At 43.3% G+C, this 26,542-nt stretch overlaps 1 protein-coding gene across 1 annotated transcript in view; it reads left to right on the top strand.

Annotated features, from left to right (window-relative positions):
- BOD1L1 (biorientation of chromosomes in cell division 1 like 1) overlaps nt 1–25,283 on the top strand; it is a 2,284,811-nt gene extending 2,259,528 nt beyond the window's left edge. The window contains exon 13 of the mRNA XM_044062584.1: nt 21,021–25,283. Coding sequence (XP_043918519.1) covers nt 21,021–21,144 — 124 coding nt within the window. The 3' untranslated portion in view covers nt 21,145–25,283. The remainder of the gene's footprint in view (nt 1–21,020) is intronic.
- Nucleotides 25,284–26,542: the final 1,259 nt, after the last annotated feature.

The following is a 26,542-nucleotide window of genomic DNA, read 5'->3' as shown; positions in this document are numbered from 1 at the left end:
GTTTAAAATCATTCAATTAAAAAAGACAGTGCACTAGTAGATACTGCAACTTATGGCAAAAAGCAAAGTTAAACAAATAGAAATTCTAAGAGGACAAAGTTAAACAGTCAGAAATTTTAAAAAGTTATTAAACAACAATGACAATTAATAAAACAATATGTCCTATAAAACTCTTGTGTGTGCTTCTCATGTAAATATGAGTATAAATTCTAAAAGCTGTGCATCAAATATATCCTGTAAACATGTTATGTATGTGCAAACGTACTGATATTGAATAAAATAAATATTATGGTGTCTAGTCCTCTAAAACGTGGGTAGGATGTTATTACACTTGATGAAATCTGACACTTATTAAATAAACCATCAATGGTAATCAAGGCATAAAATATAAGTATAAATATAAAAGTGAGTCTGAATGTAAATATGAATGTCAGTGTAAAAATATATAAATATGTAAATATAAATATGTTAATTTATATAAACTATTATATAGATAAATATGAATATATAAAAATGTAAAAATACAACTGTAGATGAATAAATATGTAGGCAAATAAATATTAATAAACATAGATCCATCTATATAACTCACTTGTTGTTAAGCAGCGATGTCAAATAAACACTATGAATATCAGTGCAATAATTTCTTAAAAACAACTAAACCAAGATGACTTAATCTCATGTACAGGATCAAATCTCATAGGCGAAGTCAAACCCTGTATGGTTGTAGTGTAAGAATAGTTGAAATGGCATAATAAGTATATGTCATTAAAAACATATATTAGTAGAAATGTAAACATGTATATTTCTAACCTATGAATACATAGCAAGAGAATGAATCAAAATATATCTGACTAAAATGTCTTAGCTAAACATATGAGACAAATGAGCCTGTCTGACCTGAACACTGTGTATGCGTCTGTGATATGTATAAAAACAATATGTAAAATGCTTGCCAAAATCTACATGTGAACAGTTCCTACAATGAAAAACATAGATGGTGTACCTATGTACTCAATATTCAACATCAAATGTTATTGAGGAATCACTTGGCACTGCGTCCTTTCAGAGGAGCCCTAATGCTGACATATTGATTTAGCCCTGGTTCATAGTGTGCTTTGAGTTTAAAAATCCAAGAAAGTTCTACTAATTCTAAATCATTAAAATTATCTCCATCTCTAGAATTAGGTAGAACTGTTTGTAAAACTCTAAATACAAATGAATGTGTTGAGTTTTTGGAGATGTGTTTGGCTAAAGCATTCTTGGTATCACCCTTTTTAATGTCTAAAGTATGTTCCAGCACCCTCTCTCAAGGTTCTAGTAGTCATTCCTACATAGAACGCTGTACATCTCTGGCAGGTAGCCAAATAAATGAGATTCTTACTTTTACATGTAACAGTTTGATGGGGTTCAAACCTATAGTTCAAAACTGGATGCTCAAATTCTTGAACTGTGATGATCAAAGTGCATATACTGCACTTATTGCAAGGGAAGGTTCCTTTCCTCATGTTCTTATTAATGCTTGTGTCCTTGCTGACAATGTTCGACTCTATACATAAAAGCCTACTGAGGTTCTTACTATTGCGAAATGTATAGGATGGTGTGGGGCCCACTAGTGCTGCTAACCGTTCATCAGTCAAAAGGATGTGCCAATTGCTGAAAATTATGTCTTTAATATGATGAATGTCATTAGTGTATCTAAGATTAATTCTGACTCTTGAATTATCAAAAGACTTCTTGCCATGATGTCCAGACTTTCTACTATGATTTCTATTAGGAGGTGTCTGTTCATTAAATAGAATCTGGTTCTTGACCTTCTTGACCTTTTCTTCATCATAGCCTCTGTTCAAAAAACACTGTTCTAAAAAGTTACTCTGTTCAATACGTTCAGCACTATTGTGACATAGCCTCTTAATTCTGATGAATTGGCTCTTCAATATGCTGTCAAATACGTATCTAGGATGCATACTGTTAAACTGAAGTAAGGTGTTTCTCCAGCATCCCTTTCTGTAAATGGTTGTTTCAATCTTGTGATCTGTATTCTTATATAGCTTCACATCTAAAAAATCTATACTGTGTGTATCATGACTTGTTGTAAAACTCAGAAAATCAGTAGTAGATTCTAACTGTTCTATGAAGGTGAGAAGCTCAAGTGTACTTCCATGCCAAAATAAAAGAACGTCATCCACAAACCGTTTGTAAAGGCTCACCTTCCTAAAGCTATCATGTTTGAATAAGAACCTCTGCTCCCAATACAACATCACTAAATTCGCATAAGTATTGGCGCAGGGGGTGCCCATGGCTACCCCCCACTGCTGCAAATACAACTGGTCCTTGAATTTAAAAACATTGTTAGTCAAAACTAGTTCCATAATGGCACATAACAGCCCTTCTTCACTAGTATTGAACTTCTGGCTCTGGTTTATAATGTTTCTCAGAGCTTCTAGGCCAAAATTGTTGGGTATGGCAGTGAACAAGTTTTTTACGTCCAAAGTCACAAACAGCAGTTCATCCATATTTGCATGGGAGTATTTGCTTATACACTCAAGCAACTCATAGGTATCCTTCAAAATGGATGTAGTCTCACTAACCAAGGGTCTAAGTTTCTTCTCTAAAAAGACTGACAGTGTTTCAGTGACCCAGCCCTGTCCCACTACTATAGGTCTCATAGGGGGTGGGTACAGGCCCTTGTGTATTTTCGGTAAACCTTTGATGTATGGTGTCCGAGGTTTTTCAATAAAAAAGTATTGATACAAATCATAATCTATCTGCCTACACATTAAGTATTCATAAAGTTCTTGATGTACTTTGTAAATAATTTTGGTGAGTTCTAAGTGGTTAATAGGTTTGTAGGTGGAGGTCTCGTTCAAAAGCGTAAGCATAGCATCTATGTATACATTGGTGTCTAATAAAACTATTGCTCCCCCCTTGCCTGCTGACTTAATCACCAAATCATTATTGCATTTCATAGAATAAATCCTATCCCATTCAGTGGTGTGTGTATTGAAGAACAAGGCACTATGTTTAAAATCATAAAAATATTTGTATAAATCATCTTCACAAATTTTCAAAAAGCATTCAGCTACAGGAGTTAAAGTAGGTGTAAAAGTGCTCTTTTTTCTAAAACAAACATCACTAGTTTGATCAGGAACATCATTTGAAACCTTTTTGTTGTTGAATAACAGTTTCAAAGATACATTCCGTAAAAAAAGTCTCAAGTCCTTTAAAACTTCAGATAAATTGTTAACTTGAGCAGGTATATAGTTCAAACCTTTGTTCAAAAGCTCACAGTCCAAGGCTGTCAAAATGTACCTGGATAAATTAACTGTTAAGTTGCTCCATTCCTCCATCGACCTCTCCGACCCTGTTGTTCTCCCGATAGCTTCCTCTTGAATCTGTCTCTGCTGTCGGACCTCCCTCTCGTTCCATGTTGGCTCTGTACTGGAAGGGGTAAAAAACGTTCGATATGGGTCTGTGCTATCTTCGGTTTAGCGCCAGTGTTATTCGTAATAGAGCGTGGTAGAGCTAGCTGGTTCGGCGGTGGCGTGCAGTCAGTATCCATTGTAGGGGTAGTAGAGGCTCTCGCTGATGACATCATCACCCCTTGTATTGTAGGCACGTCATTTAAAGCTGTAGTGTCACTTTGACTTGTGGTAGAAGTCAGAAGTCTTTCTTGACTCCTTCACACAAAATTGTGTTTCTTTCACAGGAAATAAACATATCTTTATCTTCTACAATTTCTAAGGTTTAGGTCATTGTAAGGGAATACCTCGGGATTTTGGGTCTCTTGGCATGTATGATTCTCATGATTCCTCTGGGAAGATTTCATATGAGAAGTATATAGTGGTATCTGAAATCTCTTTGGTCTGAGCATCAACACCCTTTATTTTTTCAAATCGTAGTGCTGGCGGTTTGTCAGAAGCGAACTCTTTTGGTGGAGACAACGGGTATCCTTAAATTCAGTTCTCTCCTTCTGCCTCCCTACTTCAAAGCAGTTAGTCACCACAGACACTTCAGACTTTGCTTGGGGAGCAGTTTCAGAAGGGGTAAAAGTGCAATGGGTGTGGAACCCCAAGGGAAGATGCAAGCACATAAATATCAAAGCGATGATTGCCCTGATTGACACTCAACTGTCTGAACCATCATTGGTTCCTGGGACCTATTTAAGTAGTTACAGACAATATCACAATCATGTGGTGCAAGGAAAGGGGAGCCAGGTCATACCTCCTTTGCAGACTAGTCATGTTAACTTGGGATATAGCTTCATAGCACAGTCTCACTCCACAGGCATCTTACATTCCATCAGAGCAAACTTGTGTGGCAGACAAGCTGAGCAGGACCAGGGCAGACCTTCAGGAATGGAAACTATGTATGGGTGGTTTCCAAGATTTGATCTATCTGTTGGGAATTCCTTGGGTAGACTCTTTGCCTCCTATCTGCACAATCAGTTGGCAAGATTCTGTTCCTGAACTCCATGCAAGAAAGCCTGGAAGACAGATGCCTTTATTTCTTTTCCGAACAGAAATGCTTCTGTGTGCTTTTCCACAAATTCCTTTAACATCCAGAGTACTTCTGGAATCCCCCAAGATGATTATGGTGAATCCCCCAAGATGATTATGGTGACTCCCTCCTGGCGCATGCAACCACGGATGTTCTTCCTGTTTCACTGCTGCAGTCTTAACCATTGGGTTATCCATGCTGTGGTAGCCTTCCGTCAGTCCGAATACCAGAGTCAAGGTTTTGTGCGTCGGCTGCTGTCACTTGCCGGCTGATGTCAGCTCGTCCGAGCTATAAAGGAGAGCAAGGCGATGCCATTACCTCAGTCTTTCTTGCCGTGGGGCCCGTCACAGAAACAATTTGCAACAGTGCTGGTCGGCTTTTTCCAGATTTCGAACTTCAGCTGTAAACATCTAAAGCTAAGTACCTTCCTATATCTTGCACTAACCGATGTCCGAAAAAGTCAATAATTGTCTTGCCTGCAGAAAGCAAATACCACACCGAGACTTCTATTCTTACTGTGTCACTTGCTTAGGCCCAGATCACGACGTACCCCGCTGTTGGTTCTGTGCCCTCTTTAATACTAGAACTATTCATCTTAGAGCTCTGTTTGAAGCCACATATTTTCGTCTTCTTTCTCCGATTACCGATATGGCATCCATCAGTCAGCAAACCACAGATCTTCAGAAAAAAAATAAACCTAAGGATAGAGACAGACCGCATAAGGCCAAGCCTTCCGACGACACCACCGCTAAAAGGGTCATCAGTTCTTCAGAATTCAGTGAGGCATTTTTGCACTCCCTGATGCCCGACCCGATTACTTTGCAGGCCTCTACTGAGACTCTTTTAGAGTCCTGTATGCTGCAGAAAACTGCATCATCCAATGAGCCTTTGGCTGTCTCTGCCTCGTTTGGGTCCAGAGCAGCTACGCAGGCACTGGCTTCCGAGGATACCGCTCGCACTTTGGAATTCACTTCAAGGCCTTCGCCCTCTCTTCGACTAACACACCAGCAGCACCGAGGGATACTCTTCAGGCCAGACTTAGAGCTACACCAAAGAAAACATCAAAAAGTCTCCATTCCACTACTCCTCCCCCTCCTCAAACTAGAATGCTTAAAATGGCGGGGGATCTCATCACTTGAATCCGGGGTAATCAGGCCACACCAGCCAAAAGGATAAGGGAACCTTCTCCAGACATCCGATCGGATTTAGACTCAGAGGGATCTGACTCTGTTTTTGAAGAGGAAATCCTCTTACGGCTTATGAAGACTCAGATACAGAAGAATCTATTCCTTCTGCATCACCTCCGGAGGAGTTTTCCTTTGGGGAAACCCTCCACACCCTCAGGGAACACTTCCAATGTGAATCAGCGGATTCCCTCAATCCAAGACAAGACTAAGAGAGTTTCCGGACCTACCCCAGCACAGGCCTCTGGCCATCCCACTCATCTTGGAGGTGGTAGATGATGTTTACCAAGAAACCAGCCTTACCCCTGACACCCTTCCACCTGCCCCCAGAAAACCTGACAGATACTACAGGGTAACGGACTCTCATAAATCCCTCTACAGAAATCCTATAGCAGATCCAGAGGTGATTACTTGGGGACCTAAGGGAGTTAAGGCTACCTGTGCAGAGAATCCTACTCCCTCAGACAAAGAATCCAGGGCCCTGGACAGATGGGGTAAAAAAGTATATATCTTTGCAACCTTAACTGTAAGGGCTCTCAACTGTCCATTCCATATGTTAAAATATCAACAGCACACTTTGGAACTTTTGAAACAGAAAATTTCTGCTTTTCCAGATTTTGCCAACGATAAAGAGATAGCAGAATTACTGCACTCTTCATCTCGGGTGGCAAAGCACTCCTTGCACTGTGGATTTGACGCCCTAGAAGCTTCTAGTCGGGAAGCAGTGACAGGATCTGTTATCACGGCATGCATGGTTGAAGGAACAACCTCTCCCTAATCATGTCAAAGCTAAAATCATGGATTCAACTCTTGACAAAGACCGCTTGTTCAGACAGAAAACTAAAGAGGTACTTAAAAAGATGGAAGACAAAGCAAATTCGATGTAGACTGTTAAAGATTTTCTTCAAGTACAACCTCCTAGGTTCAGCAGAAAATTTCCCTCTAAACACTGGTCCTTTCCTGCACCAAGCAGGCAGGCACAAGGCAAATCCCATAGAGACAGACCCACCAGGACTAAAACTTAGGGCCAGCAAAGAACAAAACAGTGACCCCCCTCAATCACTAGAGCAGGGAGTTCAAAATGCAGCCATGTATGGAAAGAACTCTAAGTGAATAACTTTCCCATCTCTGCCTGCCTCCACCACTCCAAAAGCTAGGAGGAAGGCTATCTCTAGGCAGAAAAAATTGGAACTCTATAACAAAAGATCAGTGGGTCTTAAAAATCATTGCTCAGGGGTACAAATTCATTTCCAAGAATTATCACCTCCAAGAATGTACCCAGACCTACATCCAAACCAGTGGGCAGAAGCACTAAAACAAGTGCAAATTCTAATATTCCTAGGGGAAGTAGAACCTGTACCGCCAAAACAAGTTGCAAAAGGATTCTATTCCAGACTATTCCTTGTTCCCAGGGAAGAGGGGACCTGGCGTCCCATCCTGGACCTAGCCTTTCTCAATACCTTCCTGGTAATCCCAAAATTCAAAATGCTTACCTTACAACAGCTTCTATTAATACTGCCAAACAAAGCTTGGATGGTCACCTTAGACCTAAAGGATGCTTACTCATACATCCCAATAAAGGAATCATGCAGAAAATTCCTGCGCTTCAGAGCAGGATCACTACACTTTCAATTCTCTGCTTTGCTCTTTGGCTTATCAACTGCTCCTAGGGTATTCACCAAATGTCTAGCTCCTGCCATTGCCTTTTGCAGGCAAATCATTGTACAGATTTACCCTTACCTGGATGACTGTCTCATCCAGGCAGACTGCAAGGAACTGCTCCTGCATCATCTCTCATTTGTAAAAACCCTACTCATCTCTCTGGGGTTCACTATCAACAAAAGGAAATCTAAACAGACACCTACCAGAAAAATCATATTTTTGGGAGCCTTACTGGACACAGAACAGCAAATGGCCTTTCTTTCCCCAGTAAAACAAAATTTCCTACCAAAATACTTCACTATCCTGGCTTCCCAAACCCAGTTTTCTGCTAGGAAGTTCCTACAAGCTCTAGGGTACATGGCCTCATGCATCCTCCTGGTACCTCTGGCCAGACTACACATGAGGAAAATTCAGTGGTACCTAAAGAACCTATGGTGTCACCAGTCACAACCTTTGGACACCTCCCTGCCTGTGATCTCTTGCATAAGATCCGAGTTACTCTGGTGGGCCCAGGCCTGTGCTCTGAACAAGGGACTTCCATTCACCCTCCGTTCGTCAGACCAGACCATAACTACAGATGCTTCGGACATAGCCTGGGGCGCCCACCTAGAAGGCAGATGTGCCCAAGGTCTCTGGGACGTGCAAGTACTACCATTGCACATCAACCAAACGGAAACGATAGCAGTACAAAACTCTCCAGCATCCTTCAAACCCTACCTGAAACCAGGCGTTCTTCTCATAAAAACAGACAACACCACAGTCATGTGGTACATCAACAAACAGGGAGGGACTCAATCTTACACCCTGTGCAGACTAGCCATGAACCTGTGGCTAGCAGCCTCATCCATGGGAATACATCTTGTAGCCCAATACCTACCAGGCATCACCAACACTCTGGCAGACCAGCTAAGCAGAAACCTGCTGGACCCACACGAATGGCAAATCCACAGAGACATTTTCCTGCAAATTACCTACACATGGGGGACCCCCCAAGTGGACATCTTTGCCTGTCATTTAAATCACCAAGTACAGAAATTCTGCACCAGGGAGTACCCTCACCTGGCCTGGAAGGTCGATGCCCTGACCTTCCCTTGGAATACCCTCTTTGTGTATGCATTCCCACCTCTACTTCTTATTCCAAAAGTATTACTCAGGATAAGGGAGGAAAAACCAAGAGCAATACTCATTACCCCAGACTGGCCCAGACAGCATTTGTACCCACTAGCCCCCCTGGCAGCTACTTCTGATGCTTCACCTGCTGTCCTGGCGGGGGGTGGGGGGAACAATCCTGCACCCAGACTTTCAGACACTCAAACTCTCAGTATGGCTTATTCTACCAAAACCAACAAGGAATCTATGCTAAGCAAGCAAGTCCTTGACATCATCACAGAAGCCAGAAGGCCCAGCACCAGAAAATCTTATGCCTGAAAATGGAAAAGATTCTGCTCTTGGAGCCAGTCCAAGGGGGCAGACCTGCATCTGCCCTCCACACCTCTTTTTCTAGATTATCTTGCTGAGCTACTTAATAAGGGTCTCTCCTTCTCCTCCATGAAGATCCATGCCTCTGCCATCTCTACACATTTTGATACAGAGCAGCCATTGTTCTCCCACCCTCTTATCAAACGATTCCTTAGAGGAGCCTCTAATATCAGGCCTCCCAGAAGACAGCCCACCCCAGCCTGGGACCTGAACTGTGTTTTAGAAAAGCTTACTCTGACTCCCTTCAAGCCTGCAGCATCCTCAGAACTAAAGTACCTCTCTTGGATGACTGCCTTTCTCCTGGCTGTTACTTCAGCAAAGAGAGTGTCAGAGCTTCAAGCCTTAATGGCCATTGAGCCATTTTATCATATTCCTGTAGACAGGATCTCCCTGAGAACCAATCCCACCTTTGTGCCAAAGGTGGTTTTGGATGTTATCCTCAACCAGGCCATCCACTTGCCCATCTTCTTCCCTAACCCTCAGAACAAGGGGCAAGGGATACTGCATTCTTTGGATGTGCACAGGCAACTCAGATTTTATCTGGATCTGACAAAGACATTCAGGAAAACTAGCCAGCTCTTGGTCAACTTAAAACAGGGTCACAGGGGAAACCAATATCCAAACAGACCATTTCTGTATGGATAGCACACTGCATCCAATTTTCCGACTCCTTGCATGGAAAACCACTCCCTAGGACCATCAGAACCCATTCCACTAGGGCAACCTCCACTTCCACAGCATTCCTTATAGGGGTACGCACCAATAATATCCTGGAAGCTGCCACATGGACTTCAATCCACATCTTCACCAAACATTACCATCTGAACCTATTCTCAAAAGCTAGGGCTGGGTTTGCCTCTGCAATTCTGAAGGGCATGCTCACCCACTCTTAAGGTTCTGTTAACCTTCCACCCTTCTCCTCAGCTTTGGGAATCTTCCCAAAGTTTAGGACTGCAGCAGTGAAACATGAAGAACATAGTACAGTTGTGTACACTCACCATAAATGTAGATGTTCGGGTGTGTTTACTGCTGCAGTCATACTTTCCCTCCTTCCTCCCCCACGATATCTGCTTTCCTTAGAGAGACACATTTCTGTGGGGATCTCCTACCCCAGGACTACTAATAATTATTAAAATTGGACTTATTTGGTTGGTTAAGGCAAGAAAAACTGAGGTAATGGCGTCGCCTGCTCTTCTTTATAGCTCAGACTCCCTGATGTCAGCCAGCAAGCAACAGCAACTGATGCACAAAACCTTGACTCTGGTATTCGGACCGACTGAGGTTAGGACTGCAGCTGTGAACACACTCGAACATCTACATTTATTGTGAGTGTACACAACTGTACTTTCTTCCTCCTTTTGGAAGTGGCAAGGGGCAGTTACCACAAACGTCTTCACAAAATGCATCTACTCATATAGGAACATTTGATACATCCTGACATCAGTCATTTTCAGTTGACTGCTTGGATGATAAGATCTTAATTCCTTTTAGGCACCTGTTTACTGAGGACATGCAGTAGGTACTAATGAAGGTAATAAAGCCTGCTACTACAAAATTATATATTAGAAGATGGAAATGATTGTCTAGTTCATGCCAGCAACATAACCATCACTCTTTCAGGGCTAGTTGTTCTCTGGTTGTAGAATATTTGTATGGGCTACTATCCTATGGCCTTTCTTATTCCTCTATTAGGGTTCATTTGTAGCCATGTCAGCATGACTGCCCATCAATCTTCCTTTTTCAGTGCAGCCTAATGTCAAAATGTTCTTGAAAGGGGTTTTGAATAAGAGGCATCCAAGAAATTGTGTTTGAGAAGCTAACATTTGCTCCATTTGTACCAGATGATATTACTGATTTAAGGTTCTTAATATGGAAAACGGCTTTACTGACTGCTCTCCCTTCTGCAAGAGGGGTATCCAAGTTGCAGTCTCTTATGGTGAGTCAGTTGTATGTCATTTTCCACAGGGACAGGATTTTTTTGATAGCTAATTCTTCTTTTATGCCTAAAATGGTATCACTGTTTACTTTAAGCCAAACTATCCATCTCCCAGTTTTCTTTTCTGAACCTAAAATGAGGAAGAAATGATACTCCATCCTTTTGATGTCCCAGACAACTCATTTACTATATTGACATAACTAAATCTTTCAGATATTTGGATCAGCTGTTATTTTCTCATGAGGGTAAAAAGAAGCAACAACCTGTGTCAAAACAGGCCGTTTCAGAATGGTTGTCTAAGGCCATTAACTTTTGATGTGAGAGTGTTCAATCTCGCCGTTTGTTCTTACACATGGGTGTCGGAGCCGATCCTCAGCTCCGAGTCGGCCGCTTAGCAAAGCTCTGCATCCAGAAGAAGCTCGAGACCAACCTATCTCCCACAATTCCCTCTGCCTTTACCTCAGATCTAGTTTGCCGCTGCAACTGATCACATCGTTTGAAGAGCTCTGAGCCAACTTCAGATAAGATAAAGCTTTTTTCTGATAGAATTTTCTTCTAAAAATTCTTAGATTTGTTAGACTTGTTAGTGTGTGTGTGTGTATGGTCTCTGGTTCCCATCGACTAAATTGTTAGTGTTTTAAAAAGCATTTATATTTAGGTAGGATACCTAGGGCCTACCCCACTTGCTAAAACATGGATTCGACTGCTAGATTTACTTGATATTACTTAATATTACTACTAATCACTTTAATATCATCGCTTCTCGGCCTTTGACTAAGATTAAGTGTAGTGATTGTTCTTTTTGCACTGTATATTGTGACAATTTTTCGACTTTATTATGTCAGAAAACGTTAAGTCAGGCTTTAAAAGATGTCAGTGTGGACAGAAGATGTCTGTCACCGACAACCATAGCTCCTGTGTCTACTGTCTTGGCCCTCTCCATCTTCAGGAGGACTGCTCCATATGTCACTCCTTTAGTGGAAGGGTCATGACAGATAGGCGCAGGAAGCTTATGGACAGAGGTCTTTTAAAGCCTGCCTTCCAAGAGGCTTTAGATAAGTCAGACCAGACTTCTAAATCCTCGAAGGAGTCGAGGACTTCGGAGCCCAGGTCATCGGCTCCAAGTACTTCTGTTAAAGTTCGTTCACCGGTTCCACAGACTTCGGGACCGAGTATCGAACTACTGTCTGTTACCGAACCTCGGGTCTTGGAACCGGTGACAGAGCTTCCACCTCCGGCTGTTTTGAGGTCGGCACCGTCCTCGATTCCTTCGACACGGTCTTCCAGACTTCTCTCCGACACTGATGTAGATCGTGTGGTGCAGAAGCTGATGGAGAACACGGCCCTGTCCAAACTCATTGCTGTCTCCTCTCAGTTGGTGTCGAGACTCGAAGGCCTTCCCTTGTCTCCATCCGATCCTCCTCCTCCGAGACCTACTCAGCCCTCGGAGCTGGGAGACGCTGATCTACTGATAGCGGAGCCCTTGGTGCCAGAACCGTCTCTTTCTCGGTCGGCACCGTTGACCTCGACTCCGTCGGAACCACTACCGGACTCGCGGAGCCGACGATCTGTCCTTGGTTCCGGGACTGAGAGTCGAACCGATGTTTCGGTGCCGACTCTCCCTCTCGGCGCCTCGGCACGGATCGCCTCGGCTCTGTCCTCGGGGTCGGTGCCCTTGGCTTCTGCGTCGGAGATACCTCCGCGTTCTTCGGAACCAGAGGATTCTTCGGCTCGGGGTCCGGGGGCCTTCGACCTTAAGAGGAAGGTTTTGTCTTCCCAGACAACTACATCAGCAGAAGCAACGTCTCCCTCCCATAAAGGCCCGTTGTCCTCTTCTGCACCTACGGCTACTCAAAAGCGTTGAGCACCAGTGTCTCAGCTGCTCCCAGAGGGAGCCCCCTCTTCCTCGGAGGCTTCATCGGATGCCCCCCCCCCCCGATGATGTCCCGAAGAAAAGATTGTGCAAGAGGAGGCACTTGGATTCTCCACAAGAGTCCTTAACATCAGACACTGACTTAGATGAGTCAGAAGGGTCCCCAAAATCACCCTCGGAGGATGTCTCCTTCTCTGACATCCTGGAGATCCTAAAGCAGAGAGGTGATTGGCAAGCCCTTCCCCCTTCTGAGGATGAGTCAGTCTTGCTGAAGGCATTCGGTGCTCGCCCTTCTTCCTCCTGGGTCACTCCGCCCTTCGACGAGTTAATGGATTTAATCGCTCGAAGGGTGTGGGAGACACCTGACACAGTGGAGCCAGTTCCCAGAAAGCCTAATAAGTATATTACGGCCCCTCAGGATAAGGCATACCTCACAAAGGGAGTTCCAGTGGACGCTATGGTGGTGGCAGCTGCCACGAAAAAGGAGATGTCCGAATCTTCCTCGTCTGTCCATCCGCCTAACAGAGATTCTAGGACCATGGACAGATATGGGAAGCGCATTTTCAGTTCAGCGACTTTTTCCGTGCGATCGCTGAACTATTTGACACATTTCACACGTTTACAGAGGGATCTAGTCAGAGAGTTGGGAGATACCCTCCAGGGTACTACAGATGCTGCTGTCTCGGATAAGGTTACAGAACAGCTCAATACCCTTACATCTATTGTAAACTCGTCCATGAGGCTCATCTCGTATGCAGCCGAAGGATCGAGTAGGGCTGCGGCTTCAGCGATTGCTCTTCGTAGACAATCCTGGATGCGCCTATGCTCCTTTGCGGAAGCCTTCAAGTCTTCCTTTACTAACACCCCCTTTGATGGTGCCACTCTCTTTGGCCCTAAAGTAAAGGAGACCCTTACCCGGTGTGAGCAAGAGGGAAAGACACTGTCTGCTGTCGGAGTCTGTTTTTCCACCCCATCCAGACCATACCCCAAAGGGCAACGAGGTGGGAAAATGTGGTTTCGTAAACCCCAGGGTTCTCTCCCTAGCACACAGGGTGATGCCCTCTCCAGAGGCAGAGGGGGGGGCAGAGGTGGAAGACGTCGCCCTGGCGGCAGAGGGGGTCCGCAGAACCAAGGCGACAGGGATACTATCCCTGGGAAGCCTTTCCAGCACTCCTGAATGGAGGCCCGACTGTTCTGCTCTGGAGGCAGTCGGGGGTCGCTTAGCTTTATACCCTCAGGCCTGGCAAAATCTTACCTCAGACAGATGGGTAAAAAGCATTATTACCAGAGGTTACAAAATTCCATTTCTTCTTCCCACGTTACCACAGAAAAGATTCCCAGATGTACCGCCCCATCTGCGAGAACCTGCAGCTATGGAAATTTCAAAGCTGCTAGAAAAAAGAGTCATCCAACCAGTCCCGGCGGACCAAAGAGGATTCGGAACTTACTCAAGGTTCTTTTTAGTTTCAAAAAAGACAGGGGACTGGAGACCAATTCTAGACCTAAGCAATCTCAATACCTTTGTGAAGAAAGAAAAGTTCCGGATGGTCACGCTTCAATCGATCCTTCCCTTCTTGCAGAAGGACGACTGGATGTGCTCAGTAGATCTCAAGGACGCATACTACCACATCAAAATGGCCAGAGCGTCCAGAGATCACCTGCGCTTCCAGCTGGGAGCCAGCCACTTTCAGTTTCGGGCCCTGCCCTTTGGTCTAACCTCAGCCCCCAGGGTTTTCACCAAATGCATGGCAGTGATAGCGTCCCACTTGAGACGCCTAGGATTCCGGGTGTTTCCGTATCTGGACGACTGGCTCCTTACCGCCACCACCGAGCGTCGACTGATACAGGCCAGGGACTACACACTCAACCTTTGTGTTCAGTTAGGGATTTCGATAAATTTCGAAAAATCTGCCTTACAGCCATCACAGCATATTTCATTTATAGGGGCAGATCTGGACACCCGTTCCTTGCTTCTAAGACTCCCCCCACAAGAATAGCTTCCCTACAAAAACACATATCTCTTCTACTGTTGTCCAAGAAATCCCCAGCCAAACTAGTTCTGAAAGTCTTGGGACTCATGTCAGCTTCCCTCATTGCAATTCCCTTCGGAAGACTACACATGAGAGTTCTCCAATGGCTGCTGTTCGCACAATGGTCGTTCCAACAGTTACCGCTGACACACGAAATTCACATTACAAACACCTGCAAAGCACACCTGTCTTGGTGGTTACAGAATTGCAATCTCATCGGTGGCCGACCGTTTGTGTTACCCACACCAACAGCCACAGTGACCACGGACGCGTCCCTGATAAGGGTGGGGGGGGGCATCTTTCACAGACAGACAGTCCAAGGCGAATGGACCAATCTAGATTACAACCTGCACATCAATGTCCTGGAGATGAGGGCAGTGTTTCTAGCGTTGCAACACTTTTCCTCCCTTCTACCTCTAGGGACCATTGCAGTTCAAACAGACAACATGTCCGTAGTTTGGTACATAAACAAACAAGGGGGAACCAAGTCTTACCAGTTATGCAGAGAGGCCATGAGAATTTGGCAATGGGCAGAGTCCACGGGTCGCTTTCTGATAGCAACGCACATCCCGGGGTTATCCAACGTTATAGCGGACAGGTTGAGCAGAGCCATCCTTTTACCTCACGAGTGGTCCCTCAATCAGACAATAGCGGAAATGATTTTCCGCAAGTGGGGCCAGCCTTGCTGCGATCTGTTTGCGTCTCCAATGAATGCCAAATGCAGAAGCTACTTTGCCCTGTTACCCCCTCCAGGGGATGTCCCCAGGGACGCTCTGATTCACGATTGGCCCCCGGGTCTCCTGTACGCTTTTCCCCCTATACCTCTGATACCGAGATTTCTCCGGAAAGCCAAGGATCTAGAAAGGACTGTAATTCTCATTGCCCCATTCTGGCCTCGTCAAATTTGGTTTCCCTTTCTTCAAGCACACCAAATACGGGAGCCCTGGATCCTGGACCCGGTGCCGGACCTACTGACTCATTCGTCAGGAGCTCCCCACCCGTCGCTCCTGTCCCTCAGGTTAGCAGCTTGGCTGCTCCGCTTCCCTTCTTAGCCAGGTCTGATCTTCTCTCTCCGGCGGTTCAAGACATTCTAGTAGCCTCCCATAAGGCTTCCACTACTAAAATTTACACTAGTAAGTGGAAACGTTTTGTTCACTGGGCTACTGCACAGCATTTAGATCCCTTAATAGCCCCACTAAACAAAGTTTTAGAGTTCCTATCCATACTGTTTCACCAAGGAGCTTCTACTGCCACCTTGAGGGTTCAGTTGGCTGCTATTTCTAACTTTCATGTAGGAGAGAATGGAGCTCCTATTATGGCTCATAGGCTTTGTAAAGCCTTTTTGAAAGGATCCTTTCATCTTAGACCACCAGTCAAGTTTCCTACAGCTCTGTGGAATCTAAACCTCCTCTTATCTCAGCTGATGTTACCACCTTTTGAACCAGCCTCTTCCTGTTCATTAAAATTCTTGTCCTGGAAAACTCTTTCTAGTAGCTATCACTTCAGCCAGACGAGTGTCGGAACTTCAAGCTCTTTCCATTAAACAGCCATATTTAATTTTTCACCCGGACAGGGTATCTTTACGCACCAACCCCTCTTTCCTCCCTAAGGTTTGCTCAGTCAACAACTTTAATCAATCCATCGAACTTCCCACATTTTTCAAAAATCATTCCAATAAGCTGGAATATATGTTGCACAAGTTGGATGTTCATAGACAACTCAGATTCTATCTAGATAGAACGAAAGATCATAGAAAAGCAGACCAGCTCTTTATAGCCTTTGCGGACAACAAAAAGGGCATGGCAGTGACGAAGCGTACTCTCTCCAAATGGCTATCTGATTGTATTACCTTTGTTTATGCTGCTGCTAATCAAAGTTTGCCCACCAAACCGAAAGGACATTCTACTAGATCAGTTTCCACATCTTTGGCTCATGCGGCCCACCTACCTTTGGACACTATTTGTGCGGCCGCCACTTGGTCTAAACCACATACGTTCATCACTCATTATAAAGTGGATAGAATTTCCAAGGACAGAGCATCCTTTGGTTCCACTGTGCTCAGGAACGTTCTTCCGTGAGTCTCTCAGGGTTACGGAGCTAGGGACGCTACCCATGTGTAAGAACAAATGGCGAGATTGAACACTCTCACATAAAGAAGTTATGTTCTTACCATAACGTTCCATGTGGAGTGTTCATCTCGCCTTTGTTCTTACATTCCCACCCTCAGGTCAGGAAGAACATCCAGTTTAGATGTCTGGTCTGTTTATCTCCTGCTACTGGTCTCTCTCTCTCTTTCCTGTGCTACTAGTTTGAGCTACGCTCATTGTGTATATGTATATATGGATGTTACCTTATTGTGCTGGATCTGGTGTTTTGCAAACTAGATCTGAGGTAAAGGCAGAGGGAATTGTGGGAGATAGGTTGGTCTCGAGCTTCTTCTGGATGCAGAGCTTTGCTAAGCGGCCGACTTGGAGCCGAGGATCGGCTCCGACACCCATGTGTAAGAACAAAGGCGAGATGAACACTCCACATGGAACGTTATGGTAAGAACATAACTTCTTTTTATACTCACCATAACAAAATTATTCCGGGGGGACAAGGTCCACTCTGCCAGTGGCTTAGCTTCATTTATGGCTTTTTGGAAAGGGTTGGATTCTAGAAGTATTCTAGAGGCTGCTACTTTGTCCTCTGTACATACTTTTACAAAGCACTCTAAGCTTGATTCCATTCTCTAGGTCCAGGTCAAACTTTGCAAGGACCTTTCTCCAGGGGTTCCTGAACTTTTCTCCTTCCACATCTGAAATGTAGTTAGCTAAGGTAAACTACCCATATAACTAAGGCTGGTGCAGCAATGGTCAATATGATGAACGTAGTACAGTTGTGTAAGTAAAATTTACCATAGTAGTAGATGGTCAAATGATCATCGCTGCAGTAACCACTCCCTCCCTCCATCCCCCTTGTTTTTGGTTTGTTTTGTTTTTTTTTATTCCAGAGTGCGGACATTTATTTTATGTTGTTCCTAACATTGCCCTTTTAGGGCTCAGTCTCCATCTCTCTGCTGGCAGGAAGCCTGTGAAGGGCTTTGTGCCCAAACTTGTGTTTTAGTCACCTCAGCGTGAGCTGTCTAATTGGACGCATGGAAGGTGCCCTAAACCTTTGGAAGGTAAGTGGCTATTGGCTGTTATATCAGTGGCAAAATATAACCCATATAGCTAAGACTATTGCTGCAGTGATCATTTGAACATCTACTGTTAAGTTTTACTTGCACAACTCTACTCTTTACACTCGGTCAGTGGCTCACAGTGTTAGCTGCTTATGCTCCCATAGTGGTCAAGTGCAGTTACTCAGTGTTCAGTGGGGTTTTCATCCCAAATCTGGTCAAATTAACCACTTAGTTTTGGAAGATGATAAGACCAGGCTTAATTGGAAGGCTGCTTGAGATCCTCTGCTTTTTTCTTTTTTTTCTCATGCTGATGCTAGGTTTGTGAGTAGTTGGTGATAAATACAAATACAAGAAATAACTGCAGTAGTTGGTCTCAGAGTACAGGAAAACAAGCACTGATCAGCATAATAATGATGATAATAATAATGTAACAATAAAAACAATAGCTACTGTGATACCAGGTAACTTCTCATCACTAGGACTTGTGACAGAATGTTATCAGTCCATCTGTATGGCAGAGGAGTGCTTGTTGCAGTCAGTGAGGGGTGCCAGATAATCCCAGCAAAGTGAAACATGAGGTGTATATGCTCAGCGGTGAGGGGAGGCAAAGGTGAATAGAAAAGTGATTCACTTGACTGAAAGCAGGAAAACAAAACCAGAAACAGTTTGACTCATAAATGTACTTCAGAGGTGCCTCATTTTGAGTCACATGCAAAACAGAAGGGTTAAGCAGAAACTTAAAGCTAAAAAAAAAATAGTTGGACCACATTATGGAAGAGTTTTTTTTTTTTTTTTTGGGGGGGGGGGGGGTACTACAGAAAGTTGAACAAAGTGTTGTGATTGTGTGTATGTTTGTCCCTACATCCATGTGTATTTTAAGTTATTTTGATTCCCTTCCATCTGCCAAAATATGGTGCTTGGTGTCCAATCTAAATTATCCCCTGCATGTAATTCTTTCTGTTTTTCTTGTGACCTGTGATGTGGCTGCAAAAATTCTGCCTATATTAGGCCAGTTACTCAGTTTAACAAACAAACACAGAAAGATAAACTTTCAGAACTAGTTGTAAGTTGAGGACAGTGTGTGAGTAATGCCATTTCTAAGGAGAGGCGATAGATGTTTGCAATTATCACTGAACATTCTAAGGAAGTTCAGTAGTTTTATGTGGTTTTGTGGAATCAAGTTAACAGTTACATAGTATGAGAATTAACTGTGTAAAGAACTCCAACCATTCAGAGCAAGCATGGGATATGACTGGCACCCCATGAAGGAAGAGGAATTAACAAGTTATGTTGGATCTGGTAATAATCCAGGAGTCCAACTTGTACTTCTGTCTCAGCATGTCTTATAATGAAATATAAGCTCATAAATAAACATATTTTGTTGTTAATGTGCAGTAGTAACATATATTCCTGATGTCTAATATGACCTAGACTAAAGTCGAAGACGCCAGTATCGAGGGACTTTTGGGGTTTTAGGTGGAGGAGGTCAGCTTGAGGGGCCACACCAAAATAGTCCACAGACTCCATTCCTACGGTTAGCCCTGTCCTTTAGTGATGCACCTTTGAGTCATTAGCAAAAAGACTGATTCTGTTCTCTCTTCCCTCAGATGTGTGTAATGCAAGCACTCTCAGGAATACTGAACCCAAGACAGACCATTGTCGTACTCCACTTGTCACTTCCTCTAATTTGTAGCATTTCCCTCTCACCTCAGTGCTCTTCTGGCTTACATTTCATGCATACTGCTGTCCACTTCCTCAGACTTGGTCCTACCCCAAATTCTCCAGTTTCCTTATCATGTGTGGAACAGTCAGAGGCTTTGCAGAAGTCCATACAGATTGCAAATGTCGGTACTCTCCAGTTGAGTTTACCTGTAGCTGCTCATAAAACAGAATTTGTTTTGATTTACAGTTCCTTCTGGTCTAGACTAATGTTAGTTTCTGTCTAGTTTAGTTAAGCAAGTACTCACCATATCTGCTGGTGTTAATAGTGCCTTCAGCATTGGTTGTTCCCTCCTTCTGTTAATGGCTGGTTCCTACTCCGCCTTGGTTGTCTTATTGTTTTAAGTATAACAGTTATATGTTTTAAACCTGAGCATGTGTGCTTTTCAGATGTTGCCGACTAGTACTGGATGAGATAGAATTAGATACCACAGGGCTGAGCATGCCTTCCTAATCCGACTCATATGTACCGCAGTGTATACCAGTGAGGAGCACATGTACCCTGAGTGCAGGAAGGGTCTATATTAGATAAACAAATGTTTATCTTACCGAATGCTAACACAAGTGAAAATCCCGGAACCCGAAACTGGAATTGTGAGATCGCAGTACAGTGAAGATGGGAATATTTGCCCTTTCCTCAGTGTAGTGCAATCTCGAAGTTGGAATATATATTTAGCAGGGGGTGTGGAGGGCGCAGCCCCCCACAATTGCAGTTTCAAGTTCCGGGATTTTCGATAATGTCAGCGTTCAGTAAGATAAACTTTCGTTTATCTAATATAGACCTGTGCAGGAACTATGGACTTTTGAAGGATTTGTGCTGAGGAGTGCTGTCCCTGTCACAATCTAACTGCTAGGATAATTACTTAGTTTTTTGTTACCACATCCAATGCAGTTAAAAAAAAATATTTTACTAAGTTTTCAACATTTTTCTGTTTACATCTGAAATTAAGTAGTTTGTCTGTGGTTATTTTCAGTACTAAAACCAATAAAAAATTGAAAGTAAAAGTGAAATGCATATGCTTTCAGGTGATTGCTCACCTCTGAACGTTGTACAGACTATTGAATCACATTCTAAAAAAGTAAGTAGCAAGGTAGAGTTGCTAAGTTAGCTGTCAGTCATAGCTTATTTTGTTTTAGGATGAATTTATGAAGACATTTCTTGTGCAGTCCTTTTTTTAATGCAGTCTTTGTATGCCCCTTTATCCCTTTTGTCTTTCTTTCGGGTCACACATATAGTAAAATATAACTTTTCATTTTAACTGACTGACGGAATCTAATTTAAACATGAACGTCCCCTTCCCAAATGAAATGCAATTTCTGTGTTACTGCCAGGAGAGAAGAAACATCTTTCACTGTGGGCAGGTTCTTTTTCTCCCAAGTAACTGCCAGCCAAATTCAGACATTCCAAATGAAAGTTTTCTTAGCTATACATATTTTTAAATGTAAATTACTGTTTCATTTTGTTTTGATTCAGGTCAAAGGTTCAGCCTGCATCAGGTGCTAAACAAGGACGGAAGAGGGAAGCCAGCCCCTCGCCACTGAGAACACGGGGGCAACAGAAAATGGATGAAACACCAGCAAAGAGGGCAAAACGATAGCTGCTACTTCTAACTGTTATTTATTTTACTCCAGATGTTTTAAGGTTCTTTTTAATGAAGTCTCCTAAACAGACATTATTTCCAAGCAGATGTATATTCATTTTATCCATATTAGGGTATGACACTGTTTTCAAACAAAAATAAACTTACTTGATATTTATGTATTGAATTAAGCACTTCCCAGTTAAGACATATGAATATGTTGATATTCTGTATATATGGCATGCACAATATGTTGTATAGGGCTTGTTCTATGAAACCACTGCTTTTAATTCACTACTGTTTTATTGTTTACAGTATTTTATTGTTTTATACCTCGTAAGATATAATGACCTGCTTTACAGTATTTGTGAAAATAAATTTGCACTGGTAACAAGAGTCCCCAATAGAAATATCAAGCTGTCTTCAAAGCTTTGTAAAATTCTTTATTGGTCCTCCCTGCTCAACCTTCAGGTCTAATTTTCTGTTTTATTAGACCTAGTTGATCAAATCATAGTGGTCCATCACACTGGGAGAGACATAATTTTTTTAGGTTGTCATTCCCCCACTTGTATACTTTTGTGTAGAGGAGCATGTGTTGTTCACCATACTGTAGAGAACATGCAGAATGTAATTGTGTAAGTTCTATGTTGTGCCACTGTGATAGGCTTCATATCTTCTCTTCAGTGAGAGTACACACCTTTGGAGCTAACTTCTAGTCACTGCTAATTGTTACTCCCCATTTCACCTCATCCGCAATGAAAGCAAACAGGCCATTCATTTTTCCCTGCAGTAGCTAACCATCTGACACCCAAGTCATAATTGATCTCAGGTCACCAGAGGTCCAGGCAGTTGTTCTATCCCTATAACATAGGTCTGGCTTTTTTTCAGGTGCATTGGGTCAAGCTATGAGAACCATTCCTGGTGGTCCTGTATTGGGTATTACTTCATCAGTCCAATCAGCAATCTGGATTTTTTTTTTCAGAAAAGTCCAGTATTTGGGGCTGTCTGTGCATATGGTTGGTAAATGCCATGGCATAATGAGCTTCTATACCTGGAGCCTGCTGTTTTTTTTTTTTTTTTGGATGCAGATAAGGTCAGATCTTTTGTTTGTTTTGATACATGTACAAGTCATATCTTTGTCCTTGTAAGTGCCCATGTGGCCATCGAATTACCAGCCAAGATGCGCTGGTATTGCTTGTACTTTTTCATGGAGTAGCACAGTTTTGATAATTGCCACATCTGCCACAGATTTACTCCAGCTACTCAACTTCTAAGCTAGGAAAGGTTGTTGGTTCACTTCACAGTGATGTTAGCGGTCAAAGGCTGTACACATGGAGATTGATTAACTTGCCATGTGTCAGAGCATGACCATAAGGGCAAATGCTCAAGTCCAGGTCCAGGCTTGAACCCTCTTAGGGTAAGATGAGTGGTCCAATGTTCTGCTGTATCCCTTCAAGCCCATTAGATGTTTCACCCTCTGCTAGTGAGGACTTGATCTTAAGCTGGTCCTTATCTTCATTGAAAGACATTATGGGCAGAGTAGACATGGGAAGATGCTTCCAGAGGTTCTTGTGCCAACCAGTCTCCAAATGGTCGACTGAGGGTCTTGGTCACCCAACCTGATCCTGGAGTTCTGTCCCTTGGGTCATATGTTCAGTTGTTGGGTACTCAAGAGTAGCACTGTAATCCTGACTGTGGCCTTCAGACCAGCACTGACCAGCAAGGCATAATCATGGAGGGACTACTTGGTCAACCCATTGAGGGCTAGGGGTCAAGCAGTTGTTAGATGTTTGATAGGACTTGAGACTTGCATTTAGGATTGTATTATTAGCAAGTTAGATGTATGCCTTTTTTGACTCTGGGCTTCCTTTGGCTAGCATGCAATTTAGCACCGATTCCTTATCCATGATGCCAAGTTCCAGTGCATCACACACTTGCAGGTGTACAAGTTCATGTCCTTAAAGAGCAGGGTTGTGGTTTGCCTTCTCCTAGACATAGCATAACTGCCTCTGAGATGGACAAGAATAAAGAGGCCACCCCCATGTCCCCTCCAGGAAGCCCTTTTTTGGAGGTGCTGTCAGGCTGATGAGTAGTACTTTGGACTGATGTCTTGTCCCCATTTCCCTCTCACAGAAACACAGTTTCTGTGGAAGGAGCTTAGTATCATCCCATCCCTGGATGACTCCCTTTAGAGACACCAGTTTAGCAACTTCGAGTCACCATGAGTCTCCCCCCAGAAAAGACTAATGCCTATTACAGGCTACCACCATAGTGGGCAGATCACCACAATAAGCATCCCAGTGCTAACTCATATTTGTCCTCTTTGCTTCAGCATGGATATTCCATAGATCAAAGCATCTCATCACATTGCTGCTAAACAACCACTTACACTTCTAATAGAGAAATTTGTGGGTGAGGTTGTTAAACAGGTCAAGCCATGGGTTCTTTCATGTTTTTTGTGCTTGATGGCATCCACAGTCTTCATGATAACATTTGCGAATCTGAAAAGGCAGATTTTACAGTAAGCTGTATGGTATCAGTGGTTTCAGAGTCACCATGTGCTTACAGACATTTGTTTAGTGTTGGACTTTTGTCACCATGTCCCAGAGAGGTAAACAGTTTCCTTCAGTCTGTTGGTATATTAACCCTTTCTGTAGCTGAGCGTATCACTGGTCTTGATCATGGTGCTTCACTTGTAAGTCAGGAAGCCAACCTTCTAGAGCCAGTTGACATAAACCAAATGCAGATCTGAGCAGTGTGCTTATTTTTAAAGCTGGAGATGAACATTTACTTCCAGGGCCTTTCCTCTTCTAGTCAGACAATAAGTCCATCATGTAGTCTTTAAACTGGGAAGCGAGCACAAAGCCGTTTACCGCATGCAAAGAAGCACTGCTTATTTGGCATTGCAGCATAGACAAGGGCATGCATCTTTTAGTGGGTCACATCCCCAGGAATGTTAACAAGCTATAGCATACTCTGTACCTGGCCTTTAGTTCTCTCATGGAACTGCAAATTCAGAGGTTTTGTCTTGTCATTATCTTCTAGAAGTGAAGTACTCCAGAGATTGACCTGTTTGCCACCTGAGAGAACACAGTCATGCTTTGTGAAGCAAGACATTGTGGTTGTGGTGGTGGGGGGGCTGGCTGCAGTTCTCCCTTTTATGGCACTGGTGATTCATACGCACCTTCCTACCATTCCTGCACCTGAAATTCATGGAAGAAAGACCAAAAGACATTTCTTCATCCTAAGGCTGCCTAGACTGTGTTTGATTTAAGGCCCTAGCGATGCAGAAACCATTCTTGGTCGTAACCAAGGATGTCTCCCCACAGAAGGGCTAACCAGCTACAGCACAAAAGCTGACTTTTTTTGCATAGAACCTATTATTTTGCCAGACATGTCGGTGGAGTCTGGGAAGTGATTATTGCTGGTAGGAAATATTTCACTTGATAGTCTTCTGCTTCCATGTGGAAAAGGTTCCTAACTCCCTGTACGGCAGTACCCTCTGTTGCCATATTTATTTTCTTTGAAGATGACATTGACCTTGCTCAGTCATGTGTGTGGTCTAATTGTCAGTTAGTCCTTGGTCATGGTGAATGTGCCAGCAATTTATGTATGTCATGATGTTTTTGAGAACAGAGTTGGAGCCTAGCATTGTCTTGCCAAGCAGTTCTTAAGGTATGCTACATCTCAGTCCTGTTATAAGTAACCCATCCACCCGTGAAATTTGAAGTTCATGGTAAACAAGTTTGCTCAAACACAGTTTGTACCTGCTGGCTCTGCAGAGTTGAAGTTTGTTTCAAGGATCAATTCCTGGTGGCTCTCACTTCTGTACATCCCATTTGAGAGTTTATGGTCCTCTTGCAGGACACCTTATGCGTGCTTTCACATGATTAGCTTACCCCTCATGATAAGCCCACGCTTTCGTGTAAGGGTGGTTTCGCAGGTTTCCCTGAGTCAGTCCATCCATTTTCCAGTTTTAATGGTAATAGCAGAAACCAAGAAAGAGTCTTTTGTACTTTAAGCATGCAGTGTCAGCTTAGCTGTTTTTTGCAGAGTACACAAGTTCACAACAGCAGATCATTTCTTCACCTCCTTTGCCACAGGGAGATGATTTCCAAGTGAATTAACAACTGTAAAAAAAAAAATATATATATATATATATATATATATATATATATATATATATATATATATATATACAAAGCCCATACCACTAGGAGAATGGCTGCCTCTGGTGTTTGTTTCAAGTGTATTCATGTTTCAGATATGTTTGCTTTTGTCACTTGACCCAGTGTGCACACCTTTGTCTTTGTCATGCATTGCCCTGACCATCTGACCATAGTTCAAATACTCAGACAGCATTTGGGAAGTCTGCTGTCCAGGGCTCAGTCATCCAAGCTTCTGGTCTAGCACAATCCTTTGGCTCCTTTTACACTAGCGACACTGTTTGTGATTTGATTCAACCCAGACACTGACCCATTAGGGAAAGTCCTTATAGATAGATATAGCACGTTTTTGTACTGTATCAGTCTACTACAGGTCCATTCTTGATGGATCTGAACACCTTCCCACCAACACCCAGAAGATCAGCTGCTATTGGAATTTCTTGTAAGATAGGCAAATGTATATTTTTATATTATTTTTTAGTAATATTGTTTCAGAGCTACATTCTTATTTTTTGTTTTTCGGGTGCATGTTTGCTAGTATTCAGAGGGCATACTGGTGGGCAAGTGTGCATATGCACCCCTCATGTTACATCACAATGTGCATTGGCCAATCGTGTGGATACAACAGTACATGAGATTTTGCTGAAAACTTGTTGAATTCAAGTTGGTAGAAGAGTAACAGTCAGCTTAGAATTGATCAAGGAAGGATGTCTGGTACATCAACTGATGACTGTAAGAAGGTTTATTATTGTTATCAGGACAGCAGAGCAGAGGGATAAACCCCTGACTGTGATCAAGGTGACCTGAATCTGAAGAGCACTGTGGTAATGCTGGTAGGGAGGATGGTTGTGTCTGTATCAGGGACACCTCTCTGCTAGGGCTCTGATTAAGGCTGGAGCTCAGTGAGATAATGTCAGGATGAAGAGGACAGGAGTACAGAGCAGGCATGGCCACCCCATACGGACCTGGGTTTGGGACACATGCTGAAGCTATTTCCATTAACCCATTCAGTCTGAGGATGTTATCAGCATGTACGTGGTAGATATAGGGGTGCAGAGAAACATCACATGCAGTATTATGATAGTACCTTTCTGCCTCCTCTCTCTCCACTTGCCTGGCATACTTCACAGCTAATTAATGTGATGTGAAGTATGTATGGCAAGGGGGACTGCATTTTCAGCTATTGTCTCAGTCGAGAGACCACCTCGGTACAGTTCATACCAGGGAGCTGCAAGGAAGGGACTTTAGAG

This window comes from Protopterus annectens, chromosome 2.part1 (genome assembly GCF_019279795.1).
Source record: "Protopterus annectens isolate FY-2018-M chromosome 2.part1, PAN1.0, whole genome shotgun sequence".
Classification (NCBI taxonomy): Eukaryota; Metazoa; Chordata; order Ceratodontiformes; family Protopteridae; genus Protopterus; species Protopterus annectens.
This window is presented reverse-complemented; position numbering and strand designations above follow the sequence as displayed.